General features: G+C 58.9%; 1 protein-coding gene across 1 annotated transcript in view; it reads right to left on the reverse strand.

Moving 5' to 3' along the window:
* Positions 1-16,334, reverse strand: part of NCOR2 (nuclear receptor corepressor 2) — a 221,230-nt gene that overhangs the window by 74,586 nt on the left and 130,310 nt on the right. Inside the window, exons 14-15 of the mRNA XM_079943178.1 lie at positions 13,992-14,046; positions 11,438-11,536 (exon numbers count right to left, since the gene is read on the reverse strand). Coding sequence (XP_079799304.1) covers positions 11,438-11,536; positions 13,992-14,046 — 154 coding nt within the window. The remainder of the gene's footprint in view (positions 1-11,437; positions 11,537-13,991; positions 14,047-16,334) is intronic.

Genomic DNA, 16,334 nt, shown 5'->3' on the forward strand with positions numbered 1-16,334 from the left:
AAAAAACCAGCAGTAACAGTGACCTGGGGGTCGTCCAGGGGGGCTGCTCCGCCCCCACAGCACGCCGAGCACCTTGCAAATATCAATACTATTCCACTTACTGCCCTCAGCCTGCCTCAGGAGGAAAAGGGCAGTGATCACTGCTCCCATTCTGCAGAGGAAGAAACTGAGGTTCAGACTGGCAAAGCTGCCCCACCTCAGAGCGAGGGAAAAGGGGGTCCCAGAGTGGGGAGCGGGCGTGATCCTGTCGTCCCCAAAGCCCTGCTGAGAGTCTCACCCAACTCCACACCCTGATCAGCATCTTGGGCCTCAGATGGGGGTGCTACGGGGATCCCTGCCCCTTTCTGCCTAGCCTACCCTGGCCCCCTTGCAAGATTCCTCGAGTCCCGATCTGGGCCTGGGCCAGCCCATAACGACCCCCTCCCCTGAATAATCATCCTCTTCACAGCATTAGTAACAAAAAGAGCTCCAAGCGCCACGTGCCAGGCACGTGTTTTATGTACTCCCTCATCTCCTTCACCAACCCCCATCTTGCTCCCATTTTACAGAAGAGGAAACTGAGGCACTGCCAAAGCTGGGAAACGGCAACGCCAGGATTCAAACCCAGAGCCTGAGTTGACCCTGGTTACACCCAGGCCTCTCTCCCTCCTGCCATCTCCACCCCCCCACCTGCCCCCACCCAGTCTCGTGAGGAGGGTCCAAAGACCTAGTCAGCTCTAGAACCCGGTCATTATTCCCGTCGGTTGCGTCCCACCCAGATGCGCGATCCCAGTGTCAGACCCCGTGACCTTCTTCTCCCTGACACTCCAGGGCAGGGGCAGGCGACTCCCACACCTCACCCTCTGGGAGAAGTGGGTGCGGCGACTTCAGAGCCACCCTGGAGCCGTGGCGCAGAACCCCATGGACGGGCTCCCGGTTTCCTGGGGCCTGAACTCCACCTCCCTCTGGAGAGGTGTCCGTGTGCCCCGAGCTGAGTGATGCGAGTGGAAAAGGATGAAAGGGAGAAACCCCAGGGCAGTCCTGGTCTTAAACGTGGTTTCCACTGGGAGGGACCGTCAGGCATAATGGTGACCACCTGCCTGGCCTCCTGGTGGGCACAGGAGGTGAGCGGCTGTCGTGGGGATGCTCCTCTCACTCTGGGAGATTGACGGCGTGAGAGGGAGGTCCAACTGCCAGGCCCCAGTCAGTCGCCTCTGTCCCCGAAAGCCTTCAACATCAGAGGACAGCAGATACAGCGACGGCTAACTCAGGGCCGATTCACACGCGCTAGGTCTCCGCAGCTGATCTCAGGCCCATCGCGGACTGCAGGACGGCGCTTGCCGGGTTTCATGGGCAATTTAAAGCCACTGTTCTCACAACTGCACACACAGATCACCTGAGGAGCTCTGGGAAGTCCCGACGCCCAGGACCCACCCACACCAGTCGCATCAGAATCTCAGGGTGAGAGGCCGGCATCAGCGTGTTTAGTTCCCAGGTTGTTGCCATGGGCAGCCAGGTTTGACGACCAGAGCATAAGACAAGGAGCCAGAGAACTTTCTGTAAGAGCCAGATGGTAGACCCTTCAGGGCCATCGGTCCATCGGTCTCTTTTGCAACAACTGACTCTGCCGTTTGTAGCTTGAAAACAGCCAAAGTGTAAACAAGTGAGCATGGCTACATGCCAACAAAGCCATTTACAAACACAGGTGGAGGGCCGGATTCGGCCTGCAGGCCATAGTGTGCCCACCTCTGCTACCGGCTAGCACTGTCCAAACTGAAATGCACACACGAACCAGCTGGGGATACTGGGAAAATGCAGGTTCCCACTCCGTGGGCCTGAGGCAGGCCCGAGACCCTCTATTTCTAGGTAGTTCCCAGGGACGCCAGATACTGTTGGTTGCCGGACGACAGCGTGAGGAGCAAGGCTTCCGGGGGTCCCTGTTTCACAAAACACGTCCAGGACCCTTGCCACGGGCAGCAGCGGATGCCTGTGGACACGGGAGAAGAACCAGAAGCCAGACTCCACCGTCTCAAATGATTCCGGAGCGCAGGATGAGGTTCACCTTTGCTTTCCAGACATGCCATCGGTCACGCCGACAATGGGCTCCGTGCCCAGTGCTTGGTCGTGAACGTCCCTCCCAAACCACAGCACAGCTCTGAGGAAAACCTGCCCGGATCTATGGTTAGCCAGAGCCATCAGTTCAAATCCCCGAGGGACCCCTACTTCCGGAGCGCTGAGTGCTGGACAGACTGAGCGTGCTCTGTGCTGCAGCCCCAGACTGGCTGGGAGCTGTGCAGAAAATGATATGAATACAAACAACAAATGCTGATGAAGCACACGAACATGTGACGAGGCTTTCTCCTCCTCATGTGATACCTGCAGTTAATAAAATCCTCCCAACAACGCTGGCACTGTCTCTGTTTTATAGAAGAGCGTACAAAGACACAGAGACCTTAACCCGCCGAAGGTCACACAGCATTTCCTAGCAAGATCCTACAGGCAGGTGCTCTGCCTCTCACCCTGGGGAATCCCAGGCCCCTCTTCACCCCCGTTTAAGCCAAACTGTTCATTCCCTCCACAAGCACGCTCACAGAAAATACAGTCCCCAACCTTTCGGAGCTAGGACAGGACCGATGGAGGCTGCAGGGACGAGAAAGCTTTAAAAAGGCCCAGCACATGGCAGGTGTGACAGTGACTCGTCCTGACCAGCGGGGACGAGGTAGGAGGCCTCCGAGCTGAATCTCCAGAGGCTTTTGGCGGAGAAGGGTGAGAGGGGATGTTTCAGGGAGGGGACTTCTTCAGGCAAAAGCATGCCGACATGAAATCGCCCACGGTCCTTACAGAATGACATACCGGACTTGGCTACAGAGCCGGACTGGCTTTAACGCCCGTGCTCGGAAATACGGGAGGTGCCCTGACAGCTGTGGACAGCCACTGAGGGCTTTTTTCAGAAGGTGGAGGGTGGGCAGGATTGATGTGTTCCATGCCGTGTTTTAGGGCGATGCGGCAGTGGGTCAAGGGGTGGCCATTGGTTCCAAGAATGAGAGGAGAGAGTCCAGTGAAAAGGTGGTACCAACCATCCAGGGAGGAGCCGGTGAGGTTTAGTGCTCAGAGGACGGGTCCTCTAAATGCCTGGTGAGACCTTCCCGACACCCAGCAACACCGACTGCGGCACAATCTCACTCATTCATTCAACAAACACTCTGCTGAGCAGGTACTACGTGCCAAGTGCCTCTAGTGAGCAAATCCAGGAGGGGGCTGCCCTCGAGACACCCTATCTCTTGGCAGTGGGGGAAGGGAGATCGCAGGAGCCCAAGGTTGGTGGGAGGAGTGGGGTCAGGGGTCAGGACCAAGACACAAGAGTTTTCTGTTGCTGGCAGCCCCTTCCTGACATTCGGCCCCCACCATTCTGATCCAGTTCACGTGTCTTCCTGGAAGGAAAAGGCAGGCAGGGGATGCCGCCTTGGCCCGTGAAGGGCGGCCTTTATAAGACACACAGATATAGGTGTGTTGGGCCAGCGCATACCAGCTCACAAGTGCAGACTTCAGTTTCCATGAATTTTGCAGGTTAGTTGTTAAAAACAGCCATTATTCAAAATGGAAATGCACAACCTTACAATTAAAGAAATTATCATAAAAACGATGGTAGTTAAGTACTCAAAATGCATCCCTTCCCAATTACTTGACTCCATTTGGCTGTTATCTGTGCTCTCGTATGCCACTGCATCCACACGGCAGAAGGAGGATATGGTCCCGTCCCCCGAGGCGCTATGCACGGCCCCTTCCCAATTCCACGTTCAGCGAATCAGCATGATGGGAGCATTTACACCATGGTGATCGGCATGCGCTACAGTCGGGGCTTCGCCCCCCCCCCCCCGAAAGCTGGCTGTTAGACACTCACCAGCACTCCACCGCACACAGGCGTGTCCCCAGAACCTGAGCAACGTTCAGCACCCTCGCCCGTGACGTCTGTTCTGCCTGCAAGGAGCTGGCTGCATGAGGCAGCTAAGGCTCTGTTTTACTGTCAGTCGATCCTGTCCCGCTCCTTGGAATAAAATCAGTGGTCCACGGCACAAGGCTGGGCGATCTACCCCCTGCCCACCTCACCTCCCTAATCCCCACCTTCTCCTCCTGCAAGATGCCACACTTGTTCCTGCCTCAGGGCCTTTGCACTCACTGTGTCCTCTGCCTGAGAGACTCTCCCTCCAGCTCTGACTGACCAGTTCCTTCTTATCGCTGAGGTCGGAGCCCAAAGGATCCCTCCTCTGAGAAGCCTTCAGAGTCTGCTCCCTAAAAGCTGCCCTCTCTCCTGTCAACCGCCTCCTGACCCCAGCTTACCGTCTGTAACCGTTGCTACCACCTGAAAGAACCATGCTAATTTACTTGTGCACTGTCCCTCTCCCACGTGGACGTGACAGCTCTGGGGACCTCGTCTGTCCTGTTCACTGGGGCATCACCTAGAATGGTGACGTTGTGATGGAAGGACAAAACAGACCGGAACTTGGTCGCCGCCTGCCCTCCCCCGGGGCCCCCTCCTGTTGTGGCTGGAGCTGGCCCAGGCACACGAATGCTGCTCTTCTGGTAACTATTTCCTGATTCTTGTTAGCCGAGCTTGAAACGCTTGGATGGGAGGTCTGTCAGCCCCACACAGCCTCTCACCTCCTGGGGTCTGACTGATTCACACTCACATTTTCCACGTCCTCCTGTCCCTTTGGTGTGGTCCGCCTCAGACGGTGCCGACGGGGAGCTGGGTCTCCCCTGCCACTGCCTCACAGCCCATGAGAAGGTCGTGTCTCTCGTCTCCCAAAACGGCAGCCCAGCTTGCTGGGTCCCTGGGGCCTGGCCTTCCTGAGAACTGCGTCCCCCGGGATGTGTCTGGGCGACTGTGGGCCTAGACGAGCCTCCCATAGGTCCCTGCCCACTTAGCACAAAGTTGGGCAGGGAATCAGGGACATCTGCTTGCTGGAGCCCTAAATCTGGACACAATCCCGTCCCCAGCAGAGCGGAAGTGGCTGCCTCCCTCAGGCCTGGGCGGCCCGGGAAAGTCCAACTGACCCCCAAGCTGGAGGCCCACCCGGCCGGGGTGGCGGCTTGGGGCAAGCACGCGCGCGCTCACACAGCAGGCAGGGACAAGCTCAGCCCAGTCTGGGGCCTGCTACGCGCTCCCTCCGTAGATCTCACCGGCCCAGGGGGGCGGCCAGGGTCTGGGAACCGGCACTGACTGCACGGTGGCTGCCCCTCCCCCCGGGGGCTGTGCTTGGCCAGCCCTGGCCTGGAATGCCTTCCGGTCACGCTGTCCCCTGTGCAAGCTGCCTGAGGCGCGGGAGTCTCTGGAGTACAGAGCAACTGGGAACAAGGTCACCTGTCCCTCGGCAGGGAGCTGGGGGGGGGGGCGGGGGAGGGGAGGGAAGATGAAGGAGGGTGGGTGCGGGGGACACAGACAGAGACAGGAGGGATGGGGGGAAGGGGGCCTGCAGGAGAGATGGGGGAAGGGAGCCTGCAGGAGAGATGGGGGGAAGGGGGCCTGCAGGCCAGAGGTGGGGGAGGAGCAGGCCCCACCTCCCTGGACTTCCCCCATGACCCCCCAGGAGTGGGAGGCTGGGCGCCCTGTCCCCGTGCCCACCTCCGTGGGAAGAGAAGACAGCCCATGTGGCCTCGAGGAGGAGACCCCAACCAGCGCAGCTCCCAGCTGGGCCCCCTCCCCTCTGCGGCCGCATCACCCTGGGGGATGGAAGCAGGGGCACTCACCCTCGGGGACAGCCCCCTCCGCAGCATGGCCCCCCCATCGCCAGGAGGGCCACGTGGCCACCCCCGGTCACTGCTGCGGAGCTGGGCCGTGCTGCCTGGGCCGCGCTGGCCTCACAGCCTCGGTTCCCCGACAGTTTGCATAGTTAAGCCGACTTCTGACCGCAGCATTCCTGGGTTCCAGTGCTGCAATTAGCTGGGATAATGTGGCCCCTGCATCCATGAATCATGAACTATAAACTGCTGTGCCGTCACCGGTGCTCCAAGCTGGCCCCCGGCTCGGCCGGTGATTCACCTCGAGGAGAGGACGCTGGGGCACCACCCACACGCTCACCAGCCACTCACTCACAGCTGGATCTCGGGGGCTGGGGTCCAGGAGGTGAGGGCTCGGCGCCCTCCTGCCGAAGCCCAGGTGTGCACGGCTGGCAGGGGGTGGGCATGAGGGGGCTAGAATTCCTGCGACTCCCTCTGTCAGAATACGGGGAAGCTTCTGGAAAGTGGGTGGCATCCTCTCTTAAACAAGAAGGGCATCCTGACACTCCAAATGGCCAACACGTGTCCCAGCCACGGCAGGGCCAGGCAGCAGCGCAGAGGACGCCAGGGTGGCCTTGCCCTCTCGGGTCATCGAGGGTCTGAGACCAGACACATCAGACGGCCGATGCTTTTCATGCAGGAATTTTATATCCCCTTTCCTAACCATCCACGCTTTCGAAACGCAACCACAGCAATGACGAACAAGGGGCTCAGCACAGGGTGTGGTGAGGCCGCGACGGGGCGTGTGGCACCTGAACACACGAGGTGACATCTTGCGGCCCACTCTCTGCTTAAGCACTGGGGCGGGTCAGGACCACCGTAGAGTGTAGTTTGCAAATATGCAAACATGCAGGATTGGTCCCCAGGATGGACTGGCCAGGTCCCTTTCTAGAAGGGGCCTCAGCCGCTACGAACGCCCTCAGCCTCTATGGCCCCCTCTGCCCACCTGCGAAGGGCCATTCCAGCGCCAGAGCACCGCCCCCAGGGCTGGTCCAGGCTGCCGCTGAGCCTGTGCCCTGCCTCGACTGCCCCTTCTGCCGCTCTGCTCCCTTCCCTCCCCTTCCCTGGCAGTGGGGACTCCCCAGTAAACGCCCCGAAGGCCGAGGTCCAGCAGCAATGCTGCCAGGGCACTTGTTAGAAATGCAGATTCTCAAGCCCCCTGAGGGGCGCCACCCAGCAGTCTGTGTTTCCACAAATCCTCGTGGTGAAAGTTCAAGAACTTCAGCTGGACGCCAGCTCCATCTCAGCCCGAGACACGTCCCTCCCTGGACCCCAGGAGGGCACAGCCCAAGGACACTGGCCACGGCCAATCTGGAGTGGATGGTGGTATCGGGAGAAGGTAGAAGGGCCTACGGTCTGGGGAGAGAAACTTCCCACTGTGGGTTCCCCTCCTCCCCAGACGTGGGGGTTTGAGCCTGGAGCCCGAGACAGCCTCCCCTCATCACCGTGGCAGGAATGACCAGGGGAGGGGTGCTGGTGGCAGGTGGGTACCCCTCTGTCTCTGGCCCTGGGCCGTGTCCAGCCAACTCAGGAAATGCACCTTCTACAAGGCGGTAGCCTGGAGAAGGGCCCCGCTCGCTGACACCTCGGAAGTCCCACCTCACGTCTACCTCAGAGGCTCTTAATCGGGACGGGCCGTGAGACGCCGAGACAGCTGGGCTCGGCTGACACCCTCTCTCTAGCTTCCTGCAGGATCGTGGCCTCGTGCGGCTCTGAAGGAGAAGCTTTACAGCCCTGGCATGCAGTAGGCACTCAATAATTGCCCACTGGATGACGACACAACATCGTGCATCCGACGCCTCTGTGGAGGTGAGTGGGGGTCAACCTTAGAGAAGTGAAGCGGGAGCGGCCCATCCGAGGGGCATCTGTCGGGCTGACAAGCTGAGCGGTGCCGCGTGGCCATCCTCAGCCTCGGCGTGGCCGGAGCCACGGGAACCACGTGAGGATCACAGCCTGTCCCAGGGTTCTGAGCTGCCAGAGGCGGGCCAAGGATGGATCGGACACAAGGATGGGACAGCAGAGCTGTCACCTGGGTGGCTGCTATGCCTCCGAGGCCGACTGCTCCCCACCCCACGGTGGATCGCTCTCCAGGCTCATTCCCACCTGGCTCTTCTGGCTTCACAGAGCAGAGGGTCTCTGCCTGCCTGACGCCCGACCGCCATCTGCTTGCAGTATCAGCCCACGGGGGGCCGCCACCGCCGGTGCCCATCCGTCCATCCACGTGTAGGCGCCCAAGCACATACACCCACACCCACTCCGTGCCAGGCTGGGGAACCCCTACCCGTCTCACTGGGAGTTTTATCAGCAGGATCACAGGTTTTATCACATCAGGCCCGCTGCAGCAACTGCACCTTGAATTACCAAGAGGGGATGCAGGGTTGGTGTGTCTGCCGTTTACTTTGCTGTCACGGGGCAGAGGGAAGAGTTACGGCCACAAAGTCAACACTTGGGTTGACCCATTTATTCCATACTTATGAACAGGGCTGGCAGGCGGTGGTGAGGGCAGCGGATCTGCCTGGCACAGGAGTCCTTCCAGGGTTTGCACGTTCATTTCCGTCCCCGGCAGGGCCCGGGCCACGTGGTGCCTCTGCAGCCACAGCCGATGAGAGGGAGGGCAGAGCCCCAAAGATATGTCCCATCTCCCAAGGAGACAGGGGCCTCGTGCCCTGCCTTCTTCTCTCTTTCTGCAAGTGGCAGGGCACAGAGGCATCTCTGCTCCATCCTGGGAGCCCCAGCCTGAGACGCCAGCTTGAGCAGACCGTTAAACCTCACCAGACAAGCCCCACGTCTCTCAGCACTGAGGACGCCACAGCTGACCCAGGGCAGCTCAGATGAAAATACGAAGCCAACGCTTCTCCTCTGCTATAAAACACTCCAGGGCCCCCAGGGCCCCGACCCTGGACTCTGTCCCAAGTCACATAATCCTCTCCCTACCTCTTCCCTCAGCCTTACCATACTCCAGCCCAGAGGTCTTATACTGAGGGCTGAGGACAGATTTCGAGAGCAAATGTGAGTTGCCCAGCCTATCCGGTGCTTTGTCGTTATTGGTTCTTACGTGACCTAAGATTTAAAAGTCAGGCAATTTTACATAATTCCCTATCTCCAGCTCATCATCAAATATCAGATCTGGTAATACAGGGCCAGGTAGTCAAGAGTCAGCTGGAGCTGATGAGGCACAAGCTCTCTAGTTAGCCCCGGGCCTCACCACTCCCTATTGCCTCCTATGGATTCTCCATCCCTTCATTCATGTAAGACCCTGGAAGGTATTGAGACCCCTGCTCCTAGGACTCTAAGGGTACTGTGCACTCTCTCGTGTCCTGGCGCTTTTCCACCTGCTGTTCCCTCTGCCCAGGACACCCTCACCTCTGTCCTCGTCCTCCCAAGAGGCTGTTCCTCAACCTCATCTTTGGGGTCCCTTACTCGATGGACCCTCTCAGGCAGACCACCGACATGCTGACTCGGAACCACCTGTGTACACCTGGTCTAGACAACGAGCACAGAGTCCCCTGTGTCAGCACACAAATGTCCGACGGGCAGATGAGTCAGCTAGCCAGGCACTAACACCGTGAAGTGGGAGGCATGGCAGCCAGGACCAGGGGCAGGGGGCACCAACGGCCCCCGACTCCCCAGGACTCATCTGGAGATAGCCCCTCCCTAAATGACGTCAGCACACAGTCTTTGCCTCCCTCCACACAAATGTGGCTCTCAGCACAGGGTGAGAATGGCCCAATCTCTCCCCATCTGACTCAGAACCCTTTCGTCTCCAGAGCCCCCAGCCCAGCCACCAGCAAGGCCCTCATGAGCCCACCCACAGGGCCCCCACGAAGGCAGGGAGTCGGGGGGCACTGGGAAGACGAGCAAGAGAACTGGCACACAGGAGATGCTCAACAAATAGCCGACAACGTTTTTAAAATCAATCTAGGGCCTTTATCTCCCCCTTTATTTTGCCACAGTCCACGCCACGCCCTCCTCACTGCCTCTTATGCCGGCACATTTATGCTCCCTGCCCCGGCATTTATTTGAGTTTCTGCATCTCGGTCTAGACAAATTCCTAAATGCACTTCAATTTCTAACACGCCCCAGCTAGGTCTTTACAACTGAATAGCGCCAAGCCAGTAGGCCTCGGTTTTACACATCTGTTAGATGGGCGAGCAGGCTGGCCAACGGTGGCTGCACAAAACTAGAGGAAAACCCTATCCACAAACCAAACACAGCCACCCTTCAACGATCCAGGCCAACGACAACCAATGCTCAGTCTCAATCATCTTAGCCTGACGTGCAGAATGCAGTGAGGGGTTTACTCTCCCGTCAGCAGACTTGCTTCCCTGATTATATGTGGCTTAGCCAACAGAAAAGTGGGTCGGTACTCCTGAAGCACAGTTCCCAGAAAGCAAGAAAGGAGACACGGGATGCAGGCTAGGAAGCTGCGTGGACCAACCCATCGTAGGCTATGGGGCTTGATCACAGAGTGATGGTTTCACAGGGGACACTGGGACCCCACAGGTGATGGCTGGACTTGATGCCCTCAGGGTCCGGCTCTCTCCAGCCTCGGGAAGGGAAGACGGTGGCCCTGGGGTAGGGGTGGGGGTCTGGGCTGGAAGACGCCAATGACAGGGACCACCCACCTAAGAGAACCTCTGTGTCCTGTCCTCCCAGCACATGCTAATCCCGGCCTTCGTCCCTTTCCCCTGTCCGGTCCCCCACGCCAGAGGCCCCAGGGAAGGGCCTGCCCCAACCCCCTCCAGTCCGGCATCTAACAGCAGTGCCCAGAGCTTCTGCAGCTTCCGGCCCGCATCCCTCCGCCTGCAGCACAAGTCCACTCCCCCCCTCACCCCCGTAGTCCCAGCATCTGCTCTGGGCTGATTCTTAACAGCCCGGAAGTGAAACAAATCCCTCCCCTTCCCTCCATCTCCCCGACACCAAAACACTCGCAAGCCCCCTTTAAAATGTGTGCCACTGACCCCCTTCATCTTTAACATAATTTACAGAATCTGTTTTTAAACGAATTCCCTTTTCGTCTAACTCAGAGGTCAGCAGACTTTTTCTATAAAGGACCAGATAGTGAATATGTCAGGCTTTGCAGCTTCTGTCAGGACTACTCAACTCTGCTGTTGTAACAGAAAAGCTGCCGCAGTAGTATGTCAACGAATGGGCATGGCCGGGTGCCAATAAAACTTTATTCACAAAAACAGGTGGCAGGCTGGACTCACCCGAGAGCCACAGTTTGCCAAGCCCTGCTCTAACTTAAATCATCCTTCAGTCATATCCGAAGCACTGATGTCTGAAAAACGGCACTCTAGAGTACTGGCTGTTTTTTCTTTCACATATGCATTGCGACAAAACACCAAAAATTCTTTCTAAATTTTAAATGTTAAGTTTGTAGACCAGCCCAAGTCATCCTGAAAGCCCGGCCCTTGCTCTGGGAATGCGACCCTAATCCACCACAGGGACGGTGGGTCACCAAGCCTGGAGTTCTAGAATTTTCCAGGCTGAGGGTGGAAGCGGCCATTTCTCCCAGGTCCCTTCTCTGCTGCTGGGATAGGAGGAACACCCCCAGAGAGGGTCTCCCAGCCGCCAGGGAAGGGGCCCAAACTGAGGGACCCGCTGCTGAGAAACACGAGGAGATGTCACCGCACGCTGCCCCTGAGCATGCCGGGAGCCCGCCCCGCCCCCTCCTCACCTGGCCCTTGCCGCGGCGCCGGTAGCTGCGCCTCACCAGGCTCTTGTAGTTCTCATTCTTCTTGGTCAGGTAGTAATAGAGGACACACTCAGCCACCGTCTGCAGGATGGAGAGAGAAAAGAACTCTGAGGCGTGTGCAGTGCAGGTGGTCAGAGCAGGAGGCCGGGAGCCAGAGGCCTGGCTTCCAATCCTACCTCCTCCAGGTACTGGCTGGGTGACCCTGGCCAGCTTACCTAACCTCTCTGGGCCTCGGTTTTCTCACCTGTGTAGTAGGGGTACTAACAGCACGTATCTCACAGGGTTGTCATGAAGACCAAGTAAGTTAACACACATACGTGTAAAGGACTTAGGACCACAGAACACACCCTGCAGAGGTGTTAACCTCTTCGCATTGTGGTTGGTGCTACTGGCAGTCGTAAGGACGAAGCTGTCACCTGCCATGCCAGCCCCAGAGAACAACGCCTCCGGCTCCCCAGCTCGGGTCCGTTCGCTCACCCTAGCTTGCTCCTCCCTAACATTTAGGGGCCTGAGTGACCTCTTCCAAGCCTCGTGCATCCAGACTAATGTCGCCACGCAACTCTTCGTCTCTTGGGACGTTTATGTCTTTTCTCTGCTTCGGTCTTCGCCCCGCGGACCGGGGTCTGAATCCTGGCACCGCCACTTGCTGAGCAAATGACTGGCGCTCTTGGAACCCCACCACCTCCTCGTCCAAACGGGACCAGTAAGAGGGCATCGTCCTCAGAGAGCAACTGAAGGACAGAACACGACGATGCCGCCCCCTGCGGCCACGGGGCCCAGTCCAGGTGACAGCTCGCCAATGCCAGCAGCTGTTACTGAGATAAGGTAAAATGTTTCTGTGATGCTCGGTGCTGGTGCCAAGCCCGGAACTGGCCTCTGAGGGGCAATCGTGAGGGCCGCTGGGTGCAGAGGACAGCTGGGCCTCAAACCACCTGCGTCCTCATCCACTTCCTAGAGTGGACTGTGAACAGAGGCTGCTCCCAAGTTCAACCGGACCACAAGCATGGCCCGCAAAATGGTTCAGAAAAACATTTTAGAATCAGAGGCCAATATCTGCAAACTGGGGGATGTGGGTGTCTGACTTCCCCTCGAACAACTCAGGAGACTGCCTTTCTGTGCTGGGCGGCCACGGGCTGGCCCTAAGCAGACAGGCACGGGCTGGCCAGTCCACAGAGCTCCCGCCCTGCCACTGGCCTCACTTACCACCAGGAACCGCCAATCCCCAAAGGCACAGCTGGCAGCCCCAGCTTCAGACCCTTCTGGAAGCTCTATTTAAGTCTCAGCTTGGGCTGCCTCTTAGCCAAAGGACACCGTAAAGTTTATTCTCCAGCGTAGAGACCTCTGATTCCCTCGTTCAAACAGTTCTGCTCAACTGCCAATTTCTGAAACCCCTGCTTCTGTCTCCGGGGAGACCCGACCTGGAGCCTCCCGGGTTGTCCACACCCCTAGTAAGAAGCTGTCGCGCACTCAGAGGAGAGGCTATTTATAGAGCTCACTTCTCCACACTGGTTTTTCAGGCCGGGAGAGATTTCGCTTCCCCACGCTGCCCCATCTCCCTCCTTCTATGGGTATCGGCTCATTGAGGGCAGATGCTGAGAACAACTGTTACCCTTTAAAATACCCGCCTGGATCCGGTTCCGACCGCCCTCCCGCAGCAAGGAAGCATGAGGCCTCCAGTAGCATGGTATTTGCAAAGCCGGGAGTGGGCAGACACCCCGTCTGAGAGACGAGATTCGGCGAAACGCTGCTTTGAACACCCGGAACAGCAGCCCCAGAAAGTAAACCTTTTCAGGAAGCTTGTCTGGCTCCGCCCTGATGATGCTGGGGTCCAGCGGGCGACTCTGACACAGGGCCACGTCCAGCCCCCCAGACCGGCTCCCTCCTACCTGCGGCCGCTGCGGCCGCTGCCCAGCCTAGCCTCGTGGGTACACAAAAGGGGGCTGTACCGTTTCCTGGGACGCTTTGTGTCCACCTGCCAACAGGGAGCCTGAGCAGAAAGAGGCACCGCTCCAGGCTGGGTGTGGGGGCAAGGCGGAGCTCAAGCCTCAGCTCTACGAAAGGGGGATGAGGATAAACCCCACGCCAGCCACACGCCTGGCTTCCCATCAGGGGTGTCAGTGCACAGTGACCATCAGGGGGACCTAGAAAGGTCATTCCATCCAGCACCCTGGAAGATCGCCGCTCTTGCCTATAAGGCCTTCATTAGGGCGCCAGGCACGGCACGGCTTCCAGAACCCATGTCCGGTCTGCCAGGACGCTTGCTGCCACGCTGAGGAGCTGGTGCACACAGCTCTCCTGGGGTTTCCCAGCCTGGAGCTCCGCCCTGGGAGAAGGGGGCGGGGCCTGCGGTTGCTGCTCCCAGGAGGGAGGAAGGAGGGAAGTGCGGTCTGACACAGCAAGGAGAGCATGGGGCCAGCAGGCAGAGGCCTCGTGGGTGGGGAGGGAGGGTCCTGCGGCCCAGCCCAAGCGGCTGCCCCCAGGAGTGGCCCCCAGAGGGGAGCGGGGCGGGTGGCGCTGGGCCGGCGGGCAGACTCACCTTCCTCTCCAGGAACGATGCGATCAGGCCGAAGTTCTTGGGGTGCTGCATGAATCTGCGGGGAGAGAAGGGCGGGCCTGAGACCAGGCCGAGGAGGGCTGCCCAGCTGGGCGACCGCCGAGCTCCCGGGCGCCTGCCATCTCCGCTGGCCCAGCACCGCCCCGCTCGGAGCAATTAAGCCCAGGGGGGTGTGGGAAGGGCCGCGGCAGGCGGGACGGAGGGCTAAGGGAGGGCGTTCCTTGGAGTGAGTCACTGGTTTTAGCGCCTTTGAAAATACATTTGTTTGTCCTGCTGGAGGCGGGTTCCAGGAAAAATGAGGACATGACATGCAGCCCTTCGGTGGGGTTCCCCCCCTTTTACACTCTGCCTTTGTTTCTGTCTCTGGCTGGGCCTGGGAAGCTGGGCCTCGCCCGGCCCACGCGGGGCCGCCACGGGCGAGGTCGCGGGGCAGGACCCTGAGAGGTGAGAGCAGAGGCTTCGAGTGCCCGCCAGGAGGCAGGCAAGCCGGCCCAGGAGGCGGAAGGAAGGGACCCGAGCTGGAGGGGTGGCGGGGAGCTGGCACCCCACCAACTGGCTTCCTGCGAAACAGGGAGAATTACTGGGAAAGAGCTGGGCCAGACTGAAATGTCAGGGCCACAGGAGCAGGCGGACAGCGGGGGCGGAGATGTGGGTCACGGCTGCTGGGGCCCCGGGGATGCTGGGTGGAGCCTCGGCCCGCCCGTCCCCAAGACGCGCCACCGCCCCGCGGCCTCCCTGGGGAGAGGAGAGGCTGCTGGGGACGCAGGGGCCCCGGGGTCCCCCCACCCCCCCTCCGCCGCCGGAGGGAGCCTGGGCCAGCGCTGGCGATGGTCCTGCCCAGCCCTCCAGATGGCTGGGCAGGAGGCCAGTGGGTCCCTCCCCTGCTCCCCAACCAGACACTGGAGAAGCCAGAGCGGCCTCTTCTCTTTTCCCAGAGGAAGCCGCGAGTCAGAGGCAGGCTTCCCAGCCTGGGATCCTGCCTGGGGCAGCTCGCAAAGCTGGAGGCGGCCTAACGCCCTGATTTTCCAGACAGACAGTCTTCCCTTCTCCTCCCTCTCCCTGCCCCAGTGACACTTCCTTCCCCACAGATCCCTTCCTTGGGGTTTCCCCACGCAGAGATGGGGCCCCAGGAGACCCAGAAGCACACTTGGGAATCTCTTAGGTCACCTGTTCCACCTCCCTCCAACCTACACCTGGGTCCTCTGCCATGTTTCCGGAGAGTTTACTCTGACACTGGGTACCTCCAGACGGCTAAGCGAGGAGGCACTGAGGCTACACCCATTTTACAGACGTGGAGACTGAGGCTCAGGGAGGGGAAGTGGCTGCTCGAAGTCACAGAAACAGTAAGTGATGGAACTCTACGCCACCGGCACGTGATTCTCCGAGGCCCTGAGTGCTATCAGTTCCGCTGAAAACGAGAGGTCACCCAGGACCTTGAAAGACTCAAGGTGCCAAACTGGGTCTCAGCAGACATCAGCCCAGCCTGGGGCCCCCATTCTGCAGCTACTGGACTAACAGTGTGAAATCCTTAGGTCGGAACAGCAACATGAAAAATCTAGAAAGGCCAAAACACAGAAAGCATTCCCAGAAACCTCTTTTTTTTTTTAAAGAAAGCATAAATAAATAAAATATCAAACATACCAGGGGGAATTTAAATACCTAAAGCAACAGTAATTCTTAGCATCCATGACCATCCTACAGTCACTTCACTGGTTTTTAAATTGTACAACACCAGACACGGGATGACTTGATTTGACGTCTGTGACCGTGAGGACCTAGAAATGAGCCGCTAACTACCTGCGTTTCCTGTCTCTGAGCAGTAAACCCCAAACACACGGGAGGAATTGCTCCCCAAAGCGCTATTTCCTGTGGAAGGTCGCCGCATCTGTGTTAGGCGCTCGAAGGTGCATTACACCGTCCCTCTGTTTTTATGTATGCTTTAGAATTTCCATAATCAAAAGCCATTTAAACAAACAAACAAAAACTTTCCACACAAGACCCTCTTCAGTCGCTCCTCCTGCATTTCCAAGTCCTGGTGTCTGCCCTGGCTGAGGCACCCCAGCCTTGCCCACGACCCAGAGCCATCCCCGTCCCTGAAGCCCAGTCTGGCACTTTGGGGCCACCCAGCTCTGCAAAGGGCAGAGACAGCCCCAGCCCCTGCGGCCTGGCCCCGCGGTGGGTGGCTGGAGAACGTGGGACACCTCTTTTGAAGAAAATCTGAGGCCTTCTCGGGAGGCGGAGGTGAATGTGGACGCCCTGCAGCTGAGTCCCCCACGCCCTCCTGGCTGAGCGCTGAGGCCTCTGCCTCAGTCTCCCACCCTCTTG

Source organism: Stenella coeruleoalba (genome assembly GCF_951394435.1).
Source record: "Stenella coeruleoalba genome assembly, chromosome: 14".
Classification (NCBI taxonomy): Eukaryota; Metazoa; Chordata; class Mammalia; order Artiodactyla; family Delphinidae; genus Stenella; species Stenella coeruleoalba.